Raw genomic sequence first — 24,837 nt, 5'->3', positions numbered from 1 at the left:
TAAGGCTGTCCATTTACCCACTTATGTACTACATGCAGAGAGTTTGCTACAGTTCTTGGGACATTTCAGACACTACATGGATGTAACACAGCAACTGCACAGAATTCTCTTTAGCTGCACAATGCTCCAAAACAAGTTTGTGAGGGTTGCAAAGTAGAAACAAAGAGCTGAAAGACGCGCTGCAGAGTCATGTGAAACGACTGTTTCAGTCATTTGAGCCATTTTAAGGCAGCTGGGAAAGACTCAGCTTAGAGCTTTATCTTAACTCGAACTCACCATGGCAATTCATTCAGAGTCAAATGTTTCTGAATGACGTGTGAAAAGAAAAGAAAAGTGCTTGGCTTGACGTGGTTTGGTAATTTGAGTGAACTGACCCTTTATTAAAACACTTAGAGGTTTCACTCCCAATATTCAGTTTCCCTCATATGAGATGGTGCATAGATTTAAAAAGTAGTGACAAAAATTCCTGTTGAGACTCTATGACAGCATATGAGGGCCATTTTAAATAAACAATGGAGCCAAATTTCCAACTTAATCTTTGAAACATTGCTCGACTTTGTAAGGCTGGTTTAACCTCATCGCACTGTGATTCGATTGGTGTTTGTTGAGTAACAATGATGTTACAGAAACTGACATATTCTTGAAACCTAAAGTGAAAAAAAAATTCCCCCCCTTAAAATTTCCAAATGTATTACATTTTTTTTCCCTGTGAACTCAAAACTTTAAAGTGGAGCTAGTGTGTTTTATCTTTTATTTCCTGTTTTATATATACACTAGCCAAAGTTTCAAATAATCAGGGCAGTATATATAAAACACAGAAACTTGAAGCTGGTGTATGCAAGGGGCAGCCAATCAGAAGGAAACCGACTTAATTAAAGGGGGAGGAGCTAAAACAGCTTGTTTCAGACAGAATCAACTGGTGGGCTACACCTAAATAAATTATTCATAAATTATAAATTATTGTGAACTGGATTATGCAAAGCCACCCAGAATGGCCCCCAGATGCTGTCAAAAGAATAAAACCAGAAGACTAGAGGTGCTTTTGCATCAGGTTAGGTTAGCTGAGCATAATGACTGGGACAGCCAGTGGTGAGTCTTTTTTAAAGGTCCTAAGTTCCTTCTACAAAATGAGTGGGTAGAAATAAATATAAAATGTCTTCATCTGTGACCTTCAAAAACTAGTAGGTGTATTTTTAAACAGGATTCAATTTGCAGCCCCCTTCCTGAGTCCAGTTTTATGCAAAGCTAGGCTAAGCTTAGCGTTTCCTGACATTTAAATCTTTCTTTCTGTTCCTTTACACGATGCTTTTTAAAGTTGATCCTGTGTACTCTCCTCCCCATTTGTGACATTATTCGTCTCCAGTTTTGTGCTATTCAGTGTAAACAAATCAAACGCACCTAAAACAGCAGGCAGGTGAGTGTGCAGTTTAGTGACCACAATTAGAGGACTTGCAACGCATGTGAAAGGTGTGGTCTCTAAAATAATGATCGTACCTTGTGTAATCTCATCATTTCTTGGCTTACTTTCCTGTGAAATAAACATGAGGTGGCTACTGCAATATCTGCCTGACTTTTTCACACCGAAGTCTGTGACAGACTGTAACTGTGCGGAAAATGTACTGAAAACTCCCAACAGCCCAGGCTGTAATTATATAATCTAAATGTATATATCGTAACAGATTTGGCAGCTAAAGGCGGCTTTCAAATACGCAGGATTTTACAGCAACTGTGATTACTTTGGTATTAGTGCATAGGTGCAGTTCTAGATACCACAAGGACTATTTACACATTCTTTGATATATTAACTAAAAGTTACGTCAGGCAGCAGGATCAGCTTAACTCGACACCGGCCCCCTTTGTCACTCGCAGAGGACACCCTGCCAGACCAACACATCAGAAAACAGTTTAGGCAGCTGTGATCTTTGCCTGAGTGTTTTTCAATCTCAAAGAGAGGCCCTCATCGCCGTCCGGTGGAGGCAGACACGAGGTTCACGTCTCCATAAGGCAGCTCCGTGTCTCCTGCTGAGTGAAGGGGAGCGTGTGTGTCGTGCAAATGTGCAAAAGTTACAACAAGACCCGTGTAGGTCTGAGTCCAAACTGAACAACAGACCGTCTTCAGAGCTTCCCGAACATCCTTCATCTTCTCCTCCTCCTCTTCTCCCTCTGAGTGTTTTTGATTGAGTTCCTTACATCTGCAGGGCAAAGACATCACCAGTATCAGTCAAGGAGGAATTAAACGTAAAATAATCAAATACAACAAAACCTATTTGTAAATAACTAGATTTTAAGGATTTTTTTGCTGAAGCTGTTTTCCCAGATACACTGCAGATATTAACTTTTATAGTCATCATCTAAAAATCTTGGATGAGTTTGAATCCTGGTAACCTTAACCTCCTAGGACCTGGCGTCCACATATGTGGACATCACAGTTTGGGTTATTTAGACCAAAATACTCAAATTTGCTCTACAAAGGCCTGATATCCACTTACGAGGACATTATACTGCTACTGTTCTATCAAAATTTTAAACGAATATCCTCATTTGTGGCTCTCATTTTTCTCAGAAACAAAAATCAGGTAAAAAATAAATAAATAAATCTGGTAATTCTTTGTTTTTACATTCATCGGGCCCCAATCAGCCCAAATATCAAAGAGAAATTAAAAATGCATGCCCTGGAAGAGTTCGGGTCTTAGGAGGTTAAGTCAAGATTGGAGGTCAAGTGTTCTGAAAATCTTGTAAATGCAATAATTCGAGAATAATGTGATGTAGGATTCTGTGACTGATCCAATAGCTGTGTGTACTTGGAGGCTGAGGGGTTGCCAGTTTAGTTTTTTTTTGTTTTTTCCCCCTATTAGCATTGGGCAACAATATTATAGGATATATCACAATTTCAGCAGCAAAACTATACAACCTAATGTCAGAGAAACATTGTTACTCTGGATGTTGGATCTTTTTTCTTATAATTCATTAGATCAAACCTGAAAAGGTGCATTTGGGGTACATTTTAAGGCATCCATGTGGGACAGGTGACCAAAAGAAGACAAAGCATCTATAAAGTATCTTCACCTACATTGTGATGGCAGGCTCATCTTCTAGCTATGATTGTGAATGTGAATGTAAACCATATAATTACCTTCTTCTTGCACTTCATCTTCAGTCTTGCAGTAACATCTAAACAAGAACCTACCAAAAAAGAAAGGACAAGTAAAGCTCTGAGAACATTTTACAAAACCACACACACCTGGATACCAACATAACCTTATGTGTCCACAATTTTATAAAATATGAAACAAAACAAAACAAAAAAAACCCTGAACAATAAATTAGTCAAAATTAACTAAACAAGCAGAAAAAAGTCAAATAAACTATAAAAGCAAGCAAATTAAAGAAAGCCATTCTAAGTAAAGCTGAAGTCATTAGGGGTTGATCATATTCTAGTTACCGAGCTTTTTCATATCTTTATATGTTACCTGCGACTGGTCGATCACCAGCCAGCGCTCCGTGCTCGTCTGCATGTCCTGACCGCTCAGAGGCTCCCGCAGTCTGACCTTCACTTCAATGCGACCCCCTGTGGCTTTCCGGCCGTCCATCACCTAGCACACGAAACACCGTGATCACATCCTAACCCTCTCAGACATACGGCCTTCTGATTTCTGTCTTAACGAATTAACTTAAAAACACCACAGATCCATCTCCTTATCCTTTTCAAACTGAATGTCATTCACCTCGACAATCTCCCTGATTTCACTGTGTGACTCCAGCTTGTCCAGTTTCAACAGGGCCGTCCCGATCGGCTTGTCGCTCCGCAAGAAACCGCTGTGAGACGACAGAGACGGTTACACTGATGAGCCACAGCAAAGGACAGTGTGTGTGAAATAAGAAAAATCAAGGTTTAACCTCTAAACATCCACCCATTCAACATCCACCCAAATAGAAAACTCCTCAATAGAAAAACTGTAATGCCAAAATAAACAAGACATCATTTAACATGTAGGATCATCTGGTTTCTGAACATTTGCTCATTCAGCATGTGTGTCATTTTTATTCTCTTTGTTAATCTGCACTTCTTCCTTTATTTAAAGTTTATTGTTTCGAAAAGCTGCTATAAAACTACCCTGATCTTAAGCCCACACAGCAACCTCCAGCAGAGCCGGTTGACACGTTTATATAATTACATTGTGATAAGAAACTAAACCTGAAGACTCCCATCACAGATTCTGGTTATTATGCGTTTCCACTTTCAGATCTTTTTTTGCAGCATATTGAAACATCACCAGTAATCGCTCACAGTAAACACCCACTAGCAGGACTGATTTGACTAATTTCTCACATTTAGCTGAAATAAACAGGTACAACTACAGCCCTTCTGGTGTCAAAGTCACATTGTTGTAACATGCTAATAACTAAAGAGCCAGCAGCTTCTCGGAAAGTTCTCACAGCACATTTTAAATACTCACTACGTGTCGCATGCTGTCTGACCAGCAGCTCCTGGGACTCACCCTTTGTGCAGCAGCTCTAGTTTGAGGCCTTTAGCCGTCACCACCCTCCTGAAGCCGCGGTGGTTGCGGTTGATTTGAAGTTTGAAACTCTGGTTGTATTCTGACGAAAAGAGACAACAAAAAAGTCAACATCACTCAGCAAAATTAAGCAATTTAGAGGAAAACAAATAAATCCAACATGGAAATATTAGGAAATTCTATCCAACTCCTTAAGTGAGTTTTTAAAAGTACCACAACTTTAAAACCAAAATGGTCTCGCATGATAATGAACCTAAAATAAGGCTCTGTTTGGTTTGAACAGCAAAAATGCTTGTGTCCTAAAAGAAATAAGAAACATTTAAACACTCTGGAACTAGAAAAAGAAATCATGTCTGAAAAGCTAAATCCCACAACTAAAGCACACCTGAAACAAGAGTCATGTCTCACCTGGGGAGTTAGTGTTCTTGATAACAGCTGTTTTGAGTTTCTGCGGCTGCTCCTGGTGGCAGCGAAACAGCAGACGAAACTTTAGCAAAAACACTCACTGGCGTAAATGTTTAAAAAGGCGTATTTTGAGGCTCTCACCGTGCTGGGATAGGGGAACTCAAACTTGACGTAAGCATCCAGATCGTTTGGTTGGATTCCTGCAGGAGGAAGAAAAGCAAAAAGCATGAAAATTTTGTTTTACCCACACTCTGAGGTGTGACCTTCTACTAGATTTATGGAAAATCAGTCTGAGTAACTGATTCAAGACCACTGGTTTGTTCTACGAGTTGAATTCCCCATTTATCCCTGGTCGTCCTCCTGTTTTATTGCTGATCTGAATATTTTTAAATTCTGAATAAACACGACCTTGGAAAAAAACAAAAAACAAAAAAAACAAAACAAGAAAAACTGATAAATGCAGATTTTTACCGCTGGGAGCAGGAAGATTCATCCCTTTTACGATAATAACAACCATATCAGTGCTGCTCAGCTCTGGAAATATCCTGAAAACAACAACAGGAAAAAAAAGGCAGGGAGAAAGTCGAGTGATTTATTGTATCTGCTTCAAGTTTAAACACTAAGACAGCCGCAACAGTCACTGAGCGACACTATGTTGTATACATTTTTGGCAACAAATAGAAAATTGCTTTTTTCTAAAAATTTGTTTAGTGCAAGCAAAAGATGAAGGCATGGATGAAATCATTTACTACCCCTTTAATATATTAACCGTCTATTAAAATAAAGGGATGACAGATTATTTTCTAACTTTATAACCAAGGAATAACTCAGCAGGAGTAAAGAATTGATGGCAAATGTTCCCACTTGGCTATGCGAAATGACTTCTCCTCAAAATGATGTTTAGGAGGAGGCAGACCCCTCGACTGAGCCAACTTCAGGACTTCCATACTCTTCTTACAGCTTTCAGCCATTTTCTCAAACCTAAAACAAACATGAGAAGAATGAATAAAACTTTTCCATGTTTCATGTCATAGATCATTCAACAACTAATTTAGAGTTTAAATGTAAACTGCTGTTGGTGACAAGGAAGCTTACTTTGTTGTTTCAGTGACGTTTCCCAAGTGTTTGAACTGCTCGGAGTAAGTTAAACATTTCTAAATAAAGGAAGAAAGCCAGGAGAAATCTTAACACCACCTTCTTAACATTCTCCGCCTTATAGGAAGAGGGTCACAGTTTGGAGAAACCAGATACAGAAAATCTGTTTCTGGCAGCAGAAATTATTCATAAACAAACATATCAGAGAGCTGAAAAGTTTCTTCTGAGGGGAAATCTTGTTAATAGTTTAAAAGGCATAAATACATTTATTTAAAATCATAGTTAATCTGTAGAATTTGGCTGAAGAAAAATCTAATTTAGTTAAATTTCAAGCACAACTTTTTATAAAGACTCTGCTGCGGTTTTACCTCGTGCTGCTCTTTCAGGATCTTGGCCAGCTGAGTGTAAACTTCCTCGGCTTTCTCTGAGACCTGCAAGTCGCTGTGGTGAACCAGGATGAAGTCTTCGTCTTCGTCACCAGGAGGCGATGGCACCTGCAGGCAAACAAAGAGAGAGAGAGAGACAGAGCATTTTTAGCCTGTGTTTGTGGCTCCCAATACAGAAACTCAACACATCAGTGTGGGTGAGATTTCTCTATAGTCTCATCGCAGCAGCTTAATTTCAACCTTACACTGTTCATAACACTTTACACCACGTGTGTGCAGAAACACGTTAATGTCAAGCCGACATTTCCTGTCTTTGGTTTTTTTTTTTAAGCCACATTTTATTTATAGGCCGTCTTTTAAATAAAATTAATTCTTTTATTCTCTCTATATTTTACTGAGATATTTTTTAGTTTTATTATCAGCATGTTTCGCATCACTTGACAGCTTTGTTTCTTTTAAAAATTGATTTAGATATTTGTTTATTGACTTACTTTATTTTTTCAGTTTATTTGAGCTCTTTTACCTTACTGAGTAGGGCTGCACAATTAATCGTTAGAAAATCGCGATCTCGATTCATACTTATGTGCGATCTCATTTCCAAATGACAACGATTTTTTTTTTTAAAAAAAAAAGGGGAAAAAAAGACGACGACGATTGTACCGCATTTTGATCCGGGACGTAATCTGCATGAAAACAAGCGCTCCCTCTTCCTGCTCAACAAATGACAAGGGCGGAGCCTTATACCACCTGATACAGAAGCTGTGCCGTGTAACGCTCAAATTGGCAGGGAAAAAACAACGGAGAACACGTCAGGGATAACGAGAAAGTGACAGGAGAAAATCCGTCCCGGTCAACCACCCAAACATCAATAACGGGAACCTTATACAGCGCTTCCCTATACACGTCGAACTCACGCAGGCACAAAGAAATTACGGAGGCTATTAGTCATCACCTGACCAAAGATATATCAACACCGTGCAAAACGAGGGATTTAGGAAAATGATCAACACCCTAGACAAACGCTACACAGTGCCGTCCCGCAACTATTTTTCTATTGTTGAACTACCTCTATACACGCAGTGTCGAGCAACGGTGGAGACGGAATTTCAAGCAGTACAACATTTTGTGAGGCATTTATTGTTTTTATGTTTATTTATTGTTTTTATGTTCAGTTTCAACTGTTACGAAGTTGATGTGCAGTTAATAAGTGCAATAAATATTTATATTGGAAAAGAAAATCGTGAGAGAATCGTGATCTCAATTCTAAGCAAAAAAATCGTGATTCTCATTTTATGCAAAATCGTGCAGCCCTATTACTGAGGTATTTTTTTGCTGTTGTATTTTATTATTATTGCTTTATTTTGTTATTAGTTGTGTTTATAATTGCTGTAACACCAAATTTTCCAAAGGAGCTCGGAAAGAAAAGCATCTGGACTTCTTTAAGTTTCCTTGAAGACGTTTCACCTCTCATCCGAGAAGCTTCTTCAGTTCTAAGAGCAATTGGTGGAAAGTCCCAGATTTTAAGCCCTATGGGTGCGTCCCCCAAGAGGGTCATGGACCTCCTATTGATCTACCTAATCACACGAGCCAAACTTAAAATCTAATAAAGAACTAACCTTCTGACTTAGTCGTTTTATGTAACTTTGAATTGTTTTTCAAAAAATAATCTGAATCAGGCTGATCTTACTGAGCACCTAAGGACCATTTTCATCACAGCTGCCGTTTTTAGATCTTTTCCTGGAAGTCAGGTTTCTAATAGCAAAGGCAGCACTGAAGTTGAAGAGCAAGACAGGAAACATGCTCTTCATTTCTTTCTCCAATTTATCAACATTGATCAGGTTTTGCACTGAGGAATGGTGCCCCAGTATGAGACTGTCCACACAAGCCCTTCTGCAACATCCTGTGGTGTCTAAGGGAGGATATTAGGCAGAAACATCTGGACTGTGGTGAAAGCAGCGCAGCATCACCAGATGCCAACACAGTATTTCCCCACCACTTTCCCTTTTTATCAGATTTGCCTCCCTGCAACATCTTCTATGTCTCCAAAATGAAAACCCAGTTAAACGATTGCCTTTTTAATTCCAGCACACATTTCAGTTTTTAATAAACAGAAAAACGTAGAGGATTTTCTGTGACTAGTTTCTAAAGAGCAGTAATTAACTCTGTGGTGGTTCAGAGAACCAAACTGAATCATCTTGGTTTTGGCACGCTGGAGCAGGTGAAGCGCTTATCACAGCTGGACAGACAACAGGACTTCTCCTGACAGATTTAAAACCAGCATAAACGTTAAAAATGATCCAGAGGTGCATGTGAAAAAGACTTTTGATTTTTCTGAACCTGTTCTCAGACCTTGTATTCTACAACCTGAATGAAGCCTATTTCTAACTTCATATCTGGTTCATCCAGATATGAAGCGTAGATCCACCGTCTGCTCACCGTGCTGATGTCCACAGTTTTGCCGCTGCGTGCTGCCTCGATCATGGGGTCTAGGCCCTTGGCGGTGCGGAGAAAAATCTTTGCCTGCTCCATATCATTTTTCTGCTTCGCCTGCAGCGCTGCCTTCATGTACTGCTTCTTTCGACCCTCTAAGAACTCCAGTTGCTGAACAGCTGGAAAATGAAGACAGAACAGACACAAATAGAAGTAGTTTACAGATCTGTAATGAGCCCCTAGGTTCTTCAGTCAGTCAGTACTTCTCTCCATCTACGTCGTCCAAAACTTTTTCAGTATGAGTTGAGAGGATGTTCTGTTAAAGCATTTCTCAGGAGCCAAATGAGTCTCTGGTGGTTCAGAGGATGTCTTATATCCTTCAGACTTAAACTCTTGTGTCTGACCTGTTTGTGAGAGCCCTTCTCCGATGGTTGTCCTGTCAGGTGAAGCTGACGGAGTCCTCTTCTCTTCTTGACCTGCTGTGGGAATGTCTAACGTGGGTTTCTTTGGCTCTTCAGGAGCCGCAGGCTTTGCCTACACAGACAAAACACTCCAGTCAATTTTTCCACAGGAACCAAATATTTAATTACCATGTAATGCTGTCATCCTACCAATTCTTCCTTCGCCTCATCATCTTCCTCATCTGCTACTTCAGCAGCATCACTAGAGGCAAGCTTATTGGCTGCCTCCAGAGCAGCAACAATCCCCTGTTCAGCTCCCACTGCCTTCTGGCCAGGGATCGGAGGAAAGCCTGCAAGAAAAGGTGTTCACTGACCTTTTCAGCTTAGCAGAAAAAAAACTGTCCAAGTATTTGTGCTTCAGAAATAATAAAAGTATACAAAGTAATCCTGCACTGCAGAACTGAGCACATAGATATAAGCGGGCTTTATGGAGTTAAATTTAACTTGGAAAAATAAAAAACATGTATCTCACCAGGGGGAACCGGCAGCTCGTCAAAGTTGACTGCTTTTCCTGCTTTGTGAGTTCGGATGGCGCTCTGGTATTGCTGCAGGATGCGGGAGTTTAAAAATATGTTAGAAGCAGAGCCAGTCGTCTCATCGGGGGGTAAACGTAGAAGTTTGCCGATGCTAAGTGCTGGGAGTCTATGCCTTTATTATTATGCCTGTTACTTTAATTTATTGCCTTGTTTTATTTACTCATACCCACATAATTATTCAAGATTTTAAAGTCTTAAACACAAACAAATCCAAGTAACGGTAAGCTTAAAAAAACACAAATGTCCTTCGCAGCTGGATCACACATTACTATTGTTTTAATTAGCTTAGTACTCTGCCTCCAGCACTTTCTTTTCAGGCATTTACCTCATCTAAAAACAAACAATACTTAAAGTAATCCAAGTCTTGCTCTGTGCTACATGTGAAGAAGAATAATTGTGGAAAAAATCCATTTCTGATTCTGCTCAAAGTGTGCAGCTCATGTGTGGAAACGACACAAGATTGCATGAAAAATAAAACACTGTGTCTATGTCAGAGAGGACGAGCCTGACAAAGCTTTAGTAACAGAGCACTTTGACTGTAATCGCAGACTTCAGAAGTCTCTCCTGTTACCTTGGCAATACGGTCGTGCATTCGGGCCTTGCGGTCGTCTCCGCTGGCCTTGGCCTGTGCAGACGCCTCCATGTACTTGGCTCGTCTCTGCTCGAGAGCCTCCAGCACATCTTTAGGAGCTGAAGGGACTGAAAGAAAAAACAAACCCCCCAAAAAAAATTAGAACTAAAAATTTCTGCCATTACATAAAAGAGCTTAAAGCATGTTATAATTTGTCTGTTGTCATGTCTGATAAAAATAACAATCAAAAAACCATCTTTGAGTTCACAAAGTTTTTTGTGTTGTTTTTTGTGTTGAAACAGAAATGTCTTTTACAAAAGCCTTTTATTCTAAAAGCATCACAAAAACACAAAACTGTTATTAATTATAATCAGTAACAACTAAACAAATAAAACTCAGTATCTGAGTGAATCTGCGTATGTATTGGGAGACTGATAAAATGATTTGGGGGCTGTGTCTGGAAGGGTTCGCAGCAAAAATAACATTTAAAAACTGCCAAATCAAACAGAGCTACCCACTGTAGCGACCCCTTGTGAATGAGGGAGTAGCTTTATCTGATTGAGCACAGAGGCAATATAGACGTGATGAAAAGACGAATTGTTTGACGAACAAACAGAAGTTAAAGATGCAAATGTCTGTCGGTTGGTGCAGGAAAAATGATAACATATAAAAAACAGTTATTATTTTGATTCGTAGCAATGATAATAATAATAATAATCATCATCATCATCAAAATTTTTTTTTTACTTTTCCACACTCCTTTTTGCTACAAAGCTCTCATTTTACAAGTTAGGCACACCTGTTTCCTTTATAGTGGTGCATTTGCATCCTCCTAAAAACTAAACAGTTCAGTTCAGCTTGAGCCAAGACTGACAGAGAGAGCCTTGGGTCGACAGATCAAAGGACCATTACTAAACCTGCTGCAGCTCCTTTTGTCTCCATATCTCTGAGGGACCTGGTGTCATTCGTTTATCAGCTGCAGCTCTCTGCTGCGCTACTGGCTACCATGCAGGTTCAAAAGACTCAAGTAACCTGTCACCTGGGCCTGTTGTTGCCCCCATTTTCACCCTCACAGCGGGTAATTGCCCTTATGAGATGCCTTTCCACTGAAAAACATCTAGCAATATGAGCTTAACTCCTTACCAGACAACCCAGTGTCCCCTACCACCTCCAAATCATATATTTGTGGTTTTTCCATCTTTTGAATTACTATTAAAAGTACAAGGAAGTGCCTGTTAAAAGCACGGATTTTTCTTAAAGTTCAATTCACGTATAATGTTTGTTCAGTTAATTATTAACTCATACATACATATACTATTTTTACACAACACAGGCCCATTGATTTTACTATGAATGAACCACAGGTGCTTATAAGGACTGTAAATGAGACCAAAATATAATTTCTCACTTTCCTACAGCTTCATTAATCACTGTATCTCATCTCATCCGCCATATGACATTTTGTGAATATTTACTTTTTAATGCAAACAGCTGAATGTTTATCAGAGCTGTCATGTTTGGGGTCACTTCCTGCTACTCATCTTTATGTAAATTATTACAACGCTGTCAACCAAACAAACAGCATGTTTTCTTCTGATATAATTTACTGTATTTTAAGAGAAATAAGCTGAAAACAGAACTACGTGACTGTTAAAATGATTCCTACCTGGAGCTGCTGCAGCCGTCTGGGTCGGCTGTGTGCTTTGACTAGTGGGAGCTGCAGCCACCGGAGTGGAGCTTCCTCCTGAACCTTCAACACAAAAACACAAAGTCAACTGAAACAAACAGAAAACAAGTTTGTGGAAGATCTGTGTGATCTCTATTGAGTTTCTAGACTGAGGCCTTTAAAAAAAAAAAAGACTTTTGTTATTAGTAGTTTACTGCATTTTAGATTCATAATTAATGTGACTACATACATACCCCAGTTTAGTGTGTTATAGCTTAAGGTGGAACTATGGTCCTGGTTCTAATTTTCTGTCGTGTGTGCTGTTACAGGGGTTGTCATGTTTAATGTGGACATTAAACATGACAAGAAATGTAAATAATGAGGTCAGAGTATGCACAAATAATCCACCAGAGACAAAAGCTCAGGCTTGAGATTCAGTTTCAGTCAGTTCTTCGGTGTACTGCTTCACAGACCATCGTCTACATGTTTACCATCACCAGGGGGCAATGTCAAAAATATGTGGAATAACCGGTCTGTGGAGTACTCATGCATGTGTCGTTTCTGGTCCTTCAACCAGCCATAGGGGGAGAACCAAAGTTAAAATGTACTTTTCAAAACAATGAAAACTGTCTGCCATGGCCATCATCTGTGCTTGTCCTGTCACTTTTTTGAACACTGATTTTTTTTTCTTTCACGTCTCCCCCTCCTGGTTAACTCTCCTGTCACTCCTTTTCCCGCAAAGGCATTTTTTTAGATGACTCCAGACAAGAAATGCATCCTTTACTTTGTGTAGCCAAATACCTGCACAAATGGGTATTAACACTGTACCATGAATTCTAGGGGGTGTACACTTCTATGTACTCTATGAAAAAGATATACTTTTTCAATTATTTATAATGCTAACACAAAACACTAAAAGTTTTTTTTCTGGCTGATGAAACCTTGATAATGTTCAGCTTTGGGCAAAACGCTGTCAGAAACTACTTAAGTAAGTACTAAAAAGAAAAATTTATTACTGCCTGTGCCAAACAAGTATTCACCATACTGAGTTTGAGATGTAGTTTGGGTTGGACGTTACATTTTTGAATAATCTCACCAAAACATCCCAGCTGAACAAGCCCCGCCCATCTGCCGTTAAGGCCTTCTGTTTGCAAGGGGCAGCCAATGAGAAGAAAGTTGGCTTAAAAGGACAGGAGTTATAACTGAGGTTCTGCTCTAAGGCCCAGTATAAGATAAACAATGACCCTATAATAACCTTAACCCCAACGTAACAGGATAGCAGATTTCTAACCAATTAAGACAACACAGACTGATTGCTTTTACTGTACTTGGACCACTGGTGCCAGTTCCTTGGTGTGTTCATCATAACAAAAATGAAATTTGATGCTAGTGTTTCTCACCCTGTCCTGGAGGTGAAGGAAGGCCACTCAGATCCACTGACTGTCCTTTTTCCAACGCCTCGATCACTGCATCGAAACTCTGGATCAAATTTTTAAAAAAAGGTCAAACATAATGATGGTCTTTGTGAGGATCCACATTTTTGGCATGTTTCACATTCTTCAGAGAGAAATCCTGCCACCAGAATGTGCAGCAACACGCTCAGGCAACACAGTGTGGAGATGACAATGTGCAGTACTATGCTACTATTTTAACTCTAGATTAAAATAAGTGTTTTCTAAATCTCACAGCACTGGAAATCAAATCAGACACGAGCCATGAATGTACAGAGGATAACAACGCTTTTTCTTTTTTTACTGCGTTTGTTAACTCTACAGGATTTGATGCATGCTCAGTAATTCTGGTGAGACAATCCCAGAAAGTTCATGTGGATGCAGTGTTTTCGGGAGAAGAAACGTTTCATCAGTCATCACAGTAATCAAAGAAATGAAATGTTTCTTCCCCTGAAAACGCTGCGTTCAGATAAACAGAATGAACTTTCTGAGATACTCCACATGGCCTGTATCAGGAAGGAAATAAAGCTAATGTTCAGAAGAATATAATTACTGTATAATAAAATGACCAAGCATTAGTGGACATCAGTTTGTTTAAAGGCTGAAAACTTTAGATGACTCAAATTTCCCACTAAAAAGAAGAACATACAGCGAAGGACACACAAAGTGAATCTAGACAGTTGTTGGTGGTAAACCACAACGTTTTTTGTTCTGAATTGTTTGCTGTGGATGTCACTTTTTGTTCTATTTTGTTTGTAGCGTTTAAAGTAAATCAACATATTCTTGAAAATAGTGCCACTTGCCAGTGCCACCCTCCTGCAGTACAATCTTTAGGTGGCACCTGGAAGTAAAAGTTAGAGAACAGCTGCCGCTGAAACAGCTACCTCACCAGAAGCCGTAATCACGCCCTCTTAATCACCTTAATCATGACAGCATACACGACCAAACAGTGATTATACTTCATTGCCTGTCATTTCTCAAAGGTCTATTTAAACACATCAACTGACTTTCAAAAGATTTTCAGTAAACTTGACCTCTGAGCTTTCCCTTGTTTCACCAAATGTACAAGGTCACCAAAATTTGAAAGGTCCACATTTTTTAGCATGTACATCTATGATATCTGTTGATTTGAAAATCCCACATTGCCACATTTTGAGTTATGTTCACTAAAAATCATTTAATCTGATCACGTCTGATAACAAAGAAAAAAGGCTGGTGATACAAGTTTAAGGACAAAACAAAGAGGAGATCTGAAATAATTAATTAATTTCTTCATGTTTTTTTTGAGAAAAAAAAACATTTATTTGGGAAGAAATTAATGCCAGTTTTGCCCCCCCCCCATCTCAAAATGTTTTCAGATCCAAATAGACACCAAAAGTTAATAACAGAAAAAATACCTCCTTGGTAAAGGTAAGTATTAGATTTTTCTTAAAAATAATCCTGTGAGACATCATGTTGAAAACACACACAGGGACTCTATTATCAAAAATGTAGCTCCTACAACATTCCTACAGAAGAAACTTCCTCTGCTCAGAAACATTGCTGCACTTCTCATCGGAAAAAGGCTTCATTCTTTGTATACACACAGATACAAACACGCTAAACAGGAAACAGAAACACCGTTCTGAATTACACTGTTGAAGCCCAGAAAATACACAATTTATTACAAAGACGTGACAAATGGCTGCATGCTTCTGTCTGAAATCCTTTTATCTGATTTAATATAAAAACATCACATTAAAAAAGTTTTTAAACCATCTACAACAGACCTGTTAAACCACACTTCAGTCTGCCGGTTATCTGTCACTTCATTTGAACACATCACTCATAGCTGACAGTCTCTGACTCACCTTGCTGGTCTTGAAGTAAAGCTTAGCTTGCTCTACGTCTCCTTGCTTCTTGGCTCTCAGCGCTGCCATCTTGTACTCTTGCTGTCTCTCCAAAAGCATCTTCTTGGTGGCCTTGTTGGCTGAGGGTTCACCGGACAAATCAGATGTCAATTCCCACAGTGAAAGGCCTCATTCATTGCAATAATGAGGAGGGAGAAGACGACATATTCGCCTCAGACATTACAATCATCAGCTTCCCCCCGATCCAAACTCAAATGTGTGCAAACCATTACCAGTTACACATGATCAAATGCATCATAGCATGCTAAAATACAAAAAAAAATATAATCTAAACCTAAAATGTGTTGGTGGTCACTTTATATAGCCTGCTTGATACATGAAAACTGAGGTCTTTACATAATACATAAAATAAATTTTGATGAAGACGGGGTTTTCTCGTCAATTGGAAGATTAAAAAACATCTACTTGTTACTGTTCTCTGGTGGTCAGTTTAATCTGACTTGTTTTGATAATCAGAGTCAAGCGTAACAGATATTCTAACACAGACAGACTGCTTTTACTGTGCAGCTCAATTATGCCTATGGCTGTAGTCTCCATGCCAATTCTCAGCAAAGAGAACCACGGTCTAATGTGCAACTCAAGTGAAACTGACCATCTGATTGTGAAACGTCAGCAGCTTCCTCATCGGTTTGCTCCTGAGGAGATGGGAGGCTGCTCAGAGTGGATAGGGCAGCAGAAGACGATTGCTCCTCCTCGCTGCTGGGTGTGATGACATCGGGCGCAGCAGGTGACTGTGGTGATGTGGCCTCCGACTCCCGTGACTGAGAGGGCTGAGGTGGCGATGGTACAGGGGGAGCAGGCCTTGCAGGCACAGCTGGTCGCGGGTCGGTGCTCGGGGCTCCGGTGGCAACAGGCGGAGGGATCTCAGCCTCATTTACAGACCTTCCTTTTTTCACAGCGGCCAACATTGACTCCAACGTCTGTGAGAGAAACCATAAATTCATAAAGTCAACAAAGACGTCATCATGTGTAATAAAAAGGGTTCATCGCAGAAATCTAATCCCTTAAGACTCACAAGTGTAAACAATGAGCAAGAGGTTTTATGGGCAGGAGTAAAATGTAGTTGAAAATCTTTTACATAAGGTGTTTTAAGAAATGCGAACCAAGATCGCATCTTCTGACTGTGACGAAACGAACAACTTGGTGTAAATCCATGCCCTCTGCATGTCGTACCTTCAGACCACGATCGTATCTCCTGACTTTTGAGGACTCCCCTGCTGTCTTGGCGTTCTGCAGGGCTGTCTTGTACATTGCTAACCTCTCCTCAAGGGTGTGTTGGAGGCTGCCGGGGGCTGCTGCAGAGACTTTTACTTCCTCCTACAAGTGTGAGACCAAAACAACCTAAGAAGCAGCTGGAAACATCTGGTTAAAGGAAGAAATGACTCATCGTGCAAAACAGGTTGACATAAACAACATATTTTTCAGTTTCTGTCCATCTACATCTTAACCTTAATCATATGCTTAAAATTCGAGGCACGTTAAGCGCCCAAAGTATTTAAAAGACACTAAAATGTAGACGTGAGGAAATACATTACCAGGAATGAGGTCAGACTTACTAGAAGGAATGAAAATAATTTACCTCAACTGCATCTAGTCAACAGAAGCTGATCACGTGCCAGGTAAACAACTGTTGTTTGTGTGAAAATTAAAAATATCTTTGATTTCATATTAAAAAAAAAAAAAAAAATAGGCAGCAAGTTTTATAAAGAAGCAACAGGTAGGATGCTTCCTTTCCCTTTCTTTTCAGTTACTGGCAACAGGCAAAAAATCTCCCATTTGACACACATGTTGATGGTGTCAGTTTCAAGTTTGGCAGAAGCAGCGCATATTGTACCTGTGCCGCTGGGGACTCTGGTGTTTCACCCTTAGAAGATTCAGCAGTGGCAGAGGATGTGGGGGAAACATCCTCAGCTTCCTCCTCACCCACCACTTCCTGTAGCTCTGCCTGATGGAGGGGGAGACCAAAAAAAAAGCAACCGATCAACAGTAAGCTTTCTCTGTGCACACACAGAGCTGGATTTCAGAAGCAGCGAGTGGGAGTCAAGATTTCCATCTGTTGTTTGATAAATGGAAATACTGCGAAGCAGAAAGTGCAGAACAAAAAAAAACAACAACAACAACAACAAACCAACTGTAATTTACAGCTTAATAACACCATGATTACTGTGTGAGCTATAAAACTGACGGGCACAGAGAGGCCAGAGTGAATTTATTTATTTGTTTTTATTGGTATTAGTTCATGGAGTCAGTTGATAGTGACCGTGAGTTACTATGAGTAAAATGCTGTTCTGTTCCAGTTTTTCAGGGTCGACAAGACGAGCAGTGACTTAGAAAAAGCACACATTTGCCAAAGGAACGTCATCTTTTTGGCTACAGATCACTTTCTGACTACTATACACTCAACGGACACTTTATTAAGTACACCTAGTGCCAGGTTGACCCTCTTTTGCCTTAAGAAATGCTTTAATTCTTGGTTACTTAGATTCAACAAAGTGCTGGAAACATTCCTCAGAAATTCTCGGCCCATACTGTAGATATGCAGGATGCACATCCATATGAATCTCCCATTCCGCCACATCTGAAAGGAGGTCTATTGCATTGGGATCCGCTGACTGTGGGGACAATTTGAGAACAGTGAACTTGCTGTCATGTTCAGGAAACCAGTTTGAGCTCATTTGAGTTTTTGTGATAGGGGATATTATCCTGCTGGAAGCAGCCATCAGAAGCTACACTGTGGTCATAAAGATGGTCAGAAATTACCAGCAACAACATTTAGGTAGGCTGTGGCCAGTGTTGGGAAGGTTACTTTTAAAATGTATTCCATTACAGAATACTGAATACATGCCCCAAAATGTATTCCGTAACGTATTCCGTTACGTTACTCAATGAGAGTAACGTATTCTGAATACTTTGGATTACTTAATATATTATCGTGCTGTTTACAACTACGTGAATGTACTATTGCTGTGATTTATTACTGTTACTGAAGGTCCGCGGCTCCGAACAGTAGTAAAGGGACCTCTGGCTAATACGTCGGGTTCCGTGTCGGGCTGGTAGCCGAAAACTAGCTTTACTTTGTTGTCTGGGTCAACTTTGCTTGCCAGAGACAGAGAGAGGCGTTGAAAGGCTCCAACGGAACTTATTTTTTCCGGAGGAAAACACGAACACAGCGTACAGTCGAGTCTTAATAGCTTACTTACAGCTGGGCTCGCCAGGCACTCTTCTTGGCTGCAGTGGTTATTATTATATTTACATGCTTCCAGCTCCCGTTTTTGCTCCGTGACAGCTCGGACTTTTCCTTTCTCTCCCTCCCTCGCTCACAGACACATAACGTGTATGGCAGTCCATTCTCCCTGCAGCATGGACTACACTGCCCATGATGCTACATTCTTTAGGGCCATGCCTGTAGCATTCTGCCTTTTAGCTTAGCACAACAACAACAACAACAAAAAAGCGCTCTCTCACCCAGGAAACACGCAGAGAGAGAGCGTCACCCTGTAACCATGGCAACCGTAACGCTGCCGCCTGGAACAACATTACGTAGCTGTCAAACAAACCCAAACAATCCTGACCCGCGAGAATATGAAACAGGGAAGTACCGCCGTGTAATCCATTTATTTCAACAAAGTAACTGTATTCTGAATACCACCTTTTTAAACGGTAACTGTAACGGAATACAGTTACTCATATTTTGTATTCTAAATACGTAACGGCGGTACATGTATTCCGTTACTCCCCAACACTGGCTGTGGCATTCAAGCAGTGTTCCATGGATACTGAGGACCCCAAAGTGAACTGCCACTCGCTGGATAGTTTCTCTTTTTCAAACCATTCTCTGTAAAGCCCAGAGATGGTTGCATGAGGAAAATCCCAATAGAGCTGTTTCTAAAGTCACTTAAATCACCTTTCTTCTTCATTCTGATGCTCATGTTTGAAGTTCAGCGAGTTGTGTTGACCATGTCAACATGCCTAAATGCACTGAGTTGAGGCATGTGATTGGCTGATTAAATATTTGTATTAAAGAGCGGTGGAACAGGTTCAGCCGAGAAAGTGGTCATTTAGTGTAATTGTGCATTTGTTAAAACACCGCTACAAGAAACTCAAAAACATGACTCCTAAGGAATCTACCACGAAGCACGATTAATGGGTTAGTGAGCCATATCCTTCTAAAAACATGGAATAAAGTCACCTAAAACTTAAACCAGTGGAAAACTGATCAGTGTATTTGCAGACTTTTGATCACCAAGAATATCCAAGCTCACTTTGATTGGGCCGGAAAGTCATTTCCACATCTCTGCCAAGTATGGGACTTCACTGCACTGAGTAGCCTTTCATCTTTAAATCTATGCAGTTTACAGTTTTAAAGCTCTAGTGTTCACTGAAAGCATACTGAGTAATAAAATAAACACATCAGGCTAACTCCTAAATTCTCAAGATTTTTTTTTTTTAATTTGTTCATTTCTGCAGAATTGCTCGCTGGCCTTGCCTAAAGTTTGGGAATGGATCAAATAGAGCAGGTTATTCAAACACTAACCAACAGGTCTTCATCGTCTTCAACATTGTCGTCATCATCATCATCCAGGTCCTTCATACACTCGTCTGCCATTCTTGCGATATCTTCCATGGGTAGGGGGCCTACAACACAATCAAGGTGTCATGAATTCACATGATAAGCAGAACAAATGAAGCGTTGCAGTGTGGATGAAATTTTCTAAAACAAAGAATTCACAAAGAGTGATTGTCCGGGGAATAATTATCACACATAATTATTAATTAGACTCGGCCAACAGTCAAAGTCTCCAAATGAAAGAGAGCATTCTCACAAAAAAGTTTTATAAACCTAAAACTTGAAGATCATCTTTCCTTATGAGGTACTATCCAGCTGTTAAAGAAGTTAAATCAAGTTCACACCCTTGGCTTAAACCTCTAAAATACACTAAAATACACACAAGACTCAGTCGTGTTTGGGGAGAGCACAGCAAAGATTGTTGAAACAGTTTCAGTGGTTTGGCTGATATTTTTATATTTAGCTATGATAGGCTAAATGACTCACTGTTGTACATAAACAATCCTCTCCCACTGGTATAGTCTGTTTCTTTCTACCACTATCTTCAAGTGGGAATACACTCCCTGGTGTGTTGTTGTTTTTTTTGCACTTTATGGACTGTGAAGTACAGCTGCTTAATTCTGATATAATGCTAATTGTTTTCATCATTAATAAAATCAGGAGTGACACGATTACTCACAGACTTTGAAAAAAAACTGGTTGATTCATTAAACTTTAGAAAAAAACTTTAGAAAAAAACATTTTTTTCTAATATGTTCCACTTCCACAGAAGTGGAAGCTGGTTCCACAGAAGTGGAACCAGCTTCCAGTTTGGATTCGGGAGACAGACACTATCTCTACTTTCAAGATTAGGCTTAAAACTTTCCTTTTTGCTAAAGCATATAGTTAGGGCTGGACCAGGTGACCCTGAATCCTCCCTTAGTTATGCTGCAATAGACGTAGGCTGCCGGGGATTCCCATGATGCATTGAGTTTTTCCTTTCCAGTCACCTTTCTCACTCACTATGTGCTAATAGACCTCTCTGCATCGAATCGTATCTGTTATTAATCTCTGTCTCTCTTCCACAGCATGCCTTTCATCCTGTTTTCCTTCTTTCACCCCAACCGGTCGCAGCAGATGGCCGCCCCTCCCTGAGCCTGGTTCTGCCGGAGGTTTCTTCCTGTTAAAAGGGAGTTTTTCCTTCCCACTGTCGCCAAAGTGCTTGCTCATAGGGGGTCATATGATCGTTGGGTTTTTCTCTGTATTTATTATTGTGCTATCTACTGTACAATATAAAGCGCCTTGAGGCGACTTTTGTTGTGATTTGGCGCTATATAAATAAAACTGAATTGAATTGAATTTATTTTATTTCTTTTACCATTAATTATATTCAGATGAACTAAACCTGCCGCAGTCTGGTAAGGAGGTGAAGTTAGACACTTTTGGAGGAAAGGGATGTACTAATTGTTGGAAATAAAAATGTGGCACAATAATTGTTATATCTCAAGTATCTGGTTTTAATAATTGTCGGAAGTCAAAACTCAAACTTAAATTAAAATTCATCTTCTAGCACATCCCAACTATGGACAGTACTTGTGTTGTCTTAACGAGGTCTAAGTCAAATTATTTATATACACATTTGTGGTGGCTAAGGTGGCAACCTCCAGAGCTAAAAAATTATGCTGAAGTGCTACAAACTGCAGTTTCTGGAGGCGTGTAAATCTCCAGATTCCTACTTAAAATGTTCAAATTTACTGCATTAAAAAGTTTGCTTATAGCCTGGTACAAAAAACAGTTTGGGCCTCTATGAATAGTTACTACTGAGTAGCTTTTTTTTTTTTGGCCTACATCCATCTTTACACCATGTTGACCATATTCGGGACAACTCAGGACATCCCCTCAGGAGATCTAAACCCCGAGTTTAGAAGCTTTGAGTTTTTGTTGCAAAAAGAGAGCTAACTTAAACGCTGAGTGAGCTTCCAGACTAACAAAGTCTGTGCACCTAACATGCTCACTGACAGTTTTTCTTCGACAAAGTCTGATTTTATCTCTGAGTACTGCGTTCCTGCTATACCTTTATTCTTTATTCATTCATTAAGAGTCCCCTCGGGGGTAAAAGATCAAATATGAACGAGAAATATGAAAAACAAACATGTATCAACAAATTACCCAGTGACAGTGTGTGTGACAGTGGGCAAGAGAGGGAACTTGTACTATACCTTTTTTCCCTGATTCTGTCTAACAAGCCACAAAAATGAATTTACTTTGCAATGCCTCCATATAACAAAACACTGCTGGTCCAAGCAAAGAAATCTGTGATCATACTTTTGGTACCTAATGGTCTTCCTGCATAGCACATCTGCACAAATAATCAAATTATATTAGCAATAACAATGTCAGCTTCCGCTCAAAACCCAATTATTTACAGGTACACTTCCTGCTGGGCTGCAGCATGCTTTCAGTTAATTTATTTTTGACATTTGGGATGGCTGTGGCACTGGAGTTAGATTTAACTAATCAATAGATTGGTGGTTATCCTTCAGCAAGACACTGAACCCTGAATTTCCCTGATGCATCCATCAGAGTGTGACTGGATGAATGAGGGTTGTAGTAAGAAAACGTTACACAGTACAAAGGAATCCACTGTTAAAATCAGTTCACTAAATATACAAAATTACAAAGGCGGTGAGTGATCTCAATACTGACCACAATAACTGCTATAATTAAGCAGCTCTACCAACCAACAAACCCTCTGCTTCCTGTTTACACTGACACAAAGTGTAGTTGCATGATCGTGCGATTCATGTCTATAGGCAAATTAGTACATTCAGAGGTTATGTTCGAAACTGCTAAAACACACACCTGGATGGTGACTGCATTTGTGTGGATGTAGCCTGAGACTGTGAGAGCAGCGCTTAAATGATAGCAAATGTTAGCTGTGCCTACCACAGGTGTAGAAGGGTGCGTGTGGAGGTGGGGTGGGGCCCTTACATAGACTTATTATTGGTCCATGTTTGCAGAACTGTAAGTTATAACTACTGCACTCACTTTTCCCCTTCTGCCCGGCTTTTCCTCCTGCAGCAGCCTTTTTTCCAGTAATAGCAGCAAGTTCCGCCTCCAAGTCCGGGTCGTCCAGGTTTCCGTCCATGCCCATCATCATCTCATCGGGGTTCAGGTCTACAAACAGACCCATCTGAAAGCAGGAAGTAAGGGGATAAACGTCTCCACGCTGACATATTTCTGAAGAGAAAGCCTCCTGTTTGCAACCTTATGTTTACTGGAGTTGTTACCTGCTTGGCAGCAGCGGCGCCCTGGCCTTTGGGCTGCGGTGCTCTCTTCTTCTTACCAAACATGTTTGTTTTGGTTTCTTGTTGTAGAAATATCCCCTCGGAGACACCCCAGTGGTCCAAACCTCACCTACACGAACACACGTACACTTTAAGAAAATATGTCGCTGTTGTAATCAGTGTCGGTTGCAGTAGTTGTTGAAATCATGTGAGCGGTTGTCAGGTGGCTCCCGAATAGGCTACGATAACGAGCTGCCAACCAATGGTGACGTTAGCCCAGCTAGCTGCTAGCCAACCATGTCTGTCCGCTCTTAAGTCTAAAAGTTAATTTATAAACAAGATGGAAACTACTTCTGTATCTGCCCGCGAGGGCTTCAGAGAGTCTATCATACCGCGAAAAGACCGTGTCTGTTTACCTGTGCGTTCACAACTTCATCAAGTAGTTTTCAGAGGAACAGTTTCATTTCTATGCTTTGACATGATAATGGATTTCTTTGAACGCGCATGCGCTAAGCCTGGGAGCACCCTAACGCTGCTTGAAAGTTGAAGCCCTGAGTCATGTCTGCCAGGCAACGAGGGGGTCCCCACTGAGTAAAGCAGCAAAAATACAAGCCACGTTTATTAAGTAAGTCAGGTTTTCCTGCGTGTAAAACATTTGGTAACGAGGTTTTTCATAAATATATTGACTTAACTTATCTAAGTAGTAACGCAAACATAAATACACCAACTTCAAACAAACAGAATACACGATGGTAATGCAGATCCTTAAAAGTGCTTTTCTCCAGAAAATAGATAAAAGAGAAAACACAGAAAACAAAATGTTCAGATTCAACAAATATTTCAAGTGACATACTGTCAGAAACTGTCAGATCTAAATCTGTCACACAATTCAAAAACGGTTCCGAGTGTTTTACAGATACTTTTAAGATCAAGATTCAAGATTCTTTATTTGTCACGTGGATGGTTATGCAGGTATAACACGCAGTGAAATGTGACCTGATACGCTCCTCGACTGTGCAAAGAAAAAAGAGAGAGAGACAGACAGAACTTTATATACAGTGAATGAGTATATACAGAGAGGACATTACGTGCAGCAAGTGGGTGAGTTATGTACATTATATAAATAGAAATAAAATAAAATAAATACTTTTATTTGGTTCATAGTACACTTCTTTCTCTTTGCAGTGAAACTTTGAAATAGTCTTTTTATCTACTGCTCAATATTTATTTTATTTTTTTCCCAGGCCAGTAGATCTTTTTTTTTTTTTTTATGTTTTATTTATTTCCCAAAAAACACTTCTCAAAGTGTTTTGATCTTTCTACACTGCCAAACAACAATCTTCTGTATTTAGTTTCAATCTCTTTAAAATACTTATTGTTTTTGGGCTAAATCATTCTTATTTTGGTTTTAACAACCCTGTGTCCCGAGAAAGGGACATTTTGGCTTTTCAGCACCATGCAATGGTAACTTTATTATGTTCTGCTATAAAACACAATGCACTGTTTGAACATAAAGACGGCCTTTAAAAAAAGAACAAAGGACTATTTATTCAAAGATGAGGCTTGGTTTTTATAC

General features: G+C 39.8%; 1 protein-coding gene across 2 annotated transcripts; it reads right to left on the bottom strand.

The window, feature by feature from the left end:
* Positions 1–1,057: 1,057 nt before the first annotated feature.
* Positions 1,058–23,822, bottom strand: cc2d1b (coiled-coil and C2 domain containing 1B). 2 transcript variants are annotated; one of them, XR_270082.4, is made up of 27 exons: positions 23,678–23,822; positions 23,265–23,391; positions 23,023–23,167; positions 19,963–20,063; positions 17,263–17,373; positions 16,602–16,745; positions 16,021–16,348; positions 15,369–15,487; positions 13,468–13,546; positions 12,068–12,151; positions 10,402–10,529; positions 9,767–9,839; positions 9,445–9,584; positions 9,238–9,367; positions 8,840–9,012; positions 6,386–6,511; positions 6,018–6,076; positions 5,787–5,903; positions 5,394–5,467; positions 5,064–5,122; positions 4,926–4,977; positions 4,500–4,599; positions 3,726–3,816; positions 3,471–3,593; positions 3,134–3,183; positions 2,111–2,192; positions 1,058–2,019 (listed from the first exon to the last, which is right to left on the bottom strand). XR_270082.4 is itself a non-coding variant. In XM_005476676.4 (26 exons), the coding sequence occupies exons 2-25, from the start codon at positions 23,325–23,327 to the stop codon at positions 3,172–3,174; spliced, it is 2,631 nt and encodes an 876-aa protein (XP_005476733.1). In that variant the 5' UTR covers positions 23,328–23,391; positions 23,678–23,822; the 3' UTR covers positions 1,058–2,192; positions 3,134–3,171. The 2 variants fall into 2 exon arrangements, 1 of the variants encoding a protein (XP_005476733.1); XM_005476676.4 differs by having other exon boundaries at positions 1,058–2,192.
* Between the last annotated feature and the right edge of the window lie 1,015 nt (positions 23,823–24,837).

The sequence above is a fragment of the Oreochromis niloticus genome, linkage group LG18 (genome assembly GCF_001858045.2).
Source record: "Oreochromis niloticus isolate F11D_XX linkage group LG18, O_niloticus_UMD_NMBU, whole genome shotgun sequence".
In the NCBI taxonomy this organism is placed as follows: Eukaryota; Metazoa; Chordata; class Actinopteri; order Cichliformes; family Cichlidae; genus Oreochromis; species Oreochromis niloticus.
Note: the sequence above shows the minus strand (reverse complement) of the source record. Positions and strands in the feature narration are given on the sequence as shown.

Coding starts and splice junctions, on each gene's coding strand:
- cc2d1b (XM_005476676.4), bottom strand. CDS start 23,327: ATGTTTGGTAAGAAGAAGAGAGCACCGCAGCCCAAAGGCCAGGGCGCC. Junction 17,374..19,962: donor AAGACGATGAAGACCTGTTG/GTTAGTGTTTGA, acceptor CCCCTCCATCAG/GCAGAGCTACAGGAAGTGGT. Junction 10,530..12,067: donor GACGGCTGCAGCAGCTCCAG/GTAGGAATCATT, acceptor TTTTTCTTTCAG/TCCCTTCAGCTCCTAAAGAT.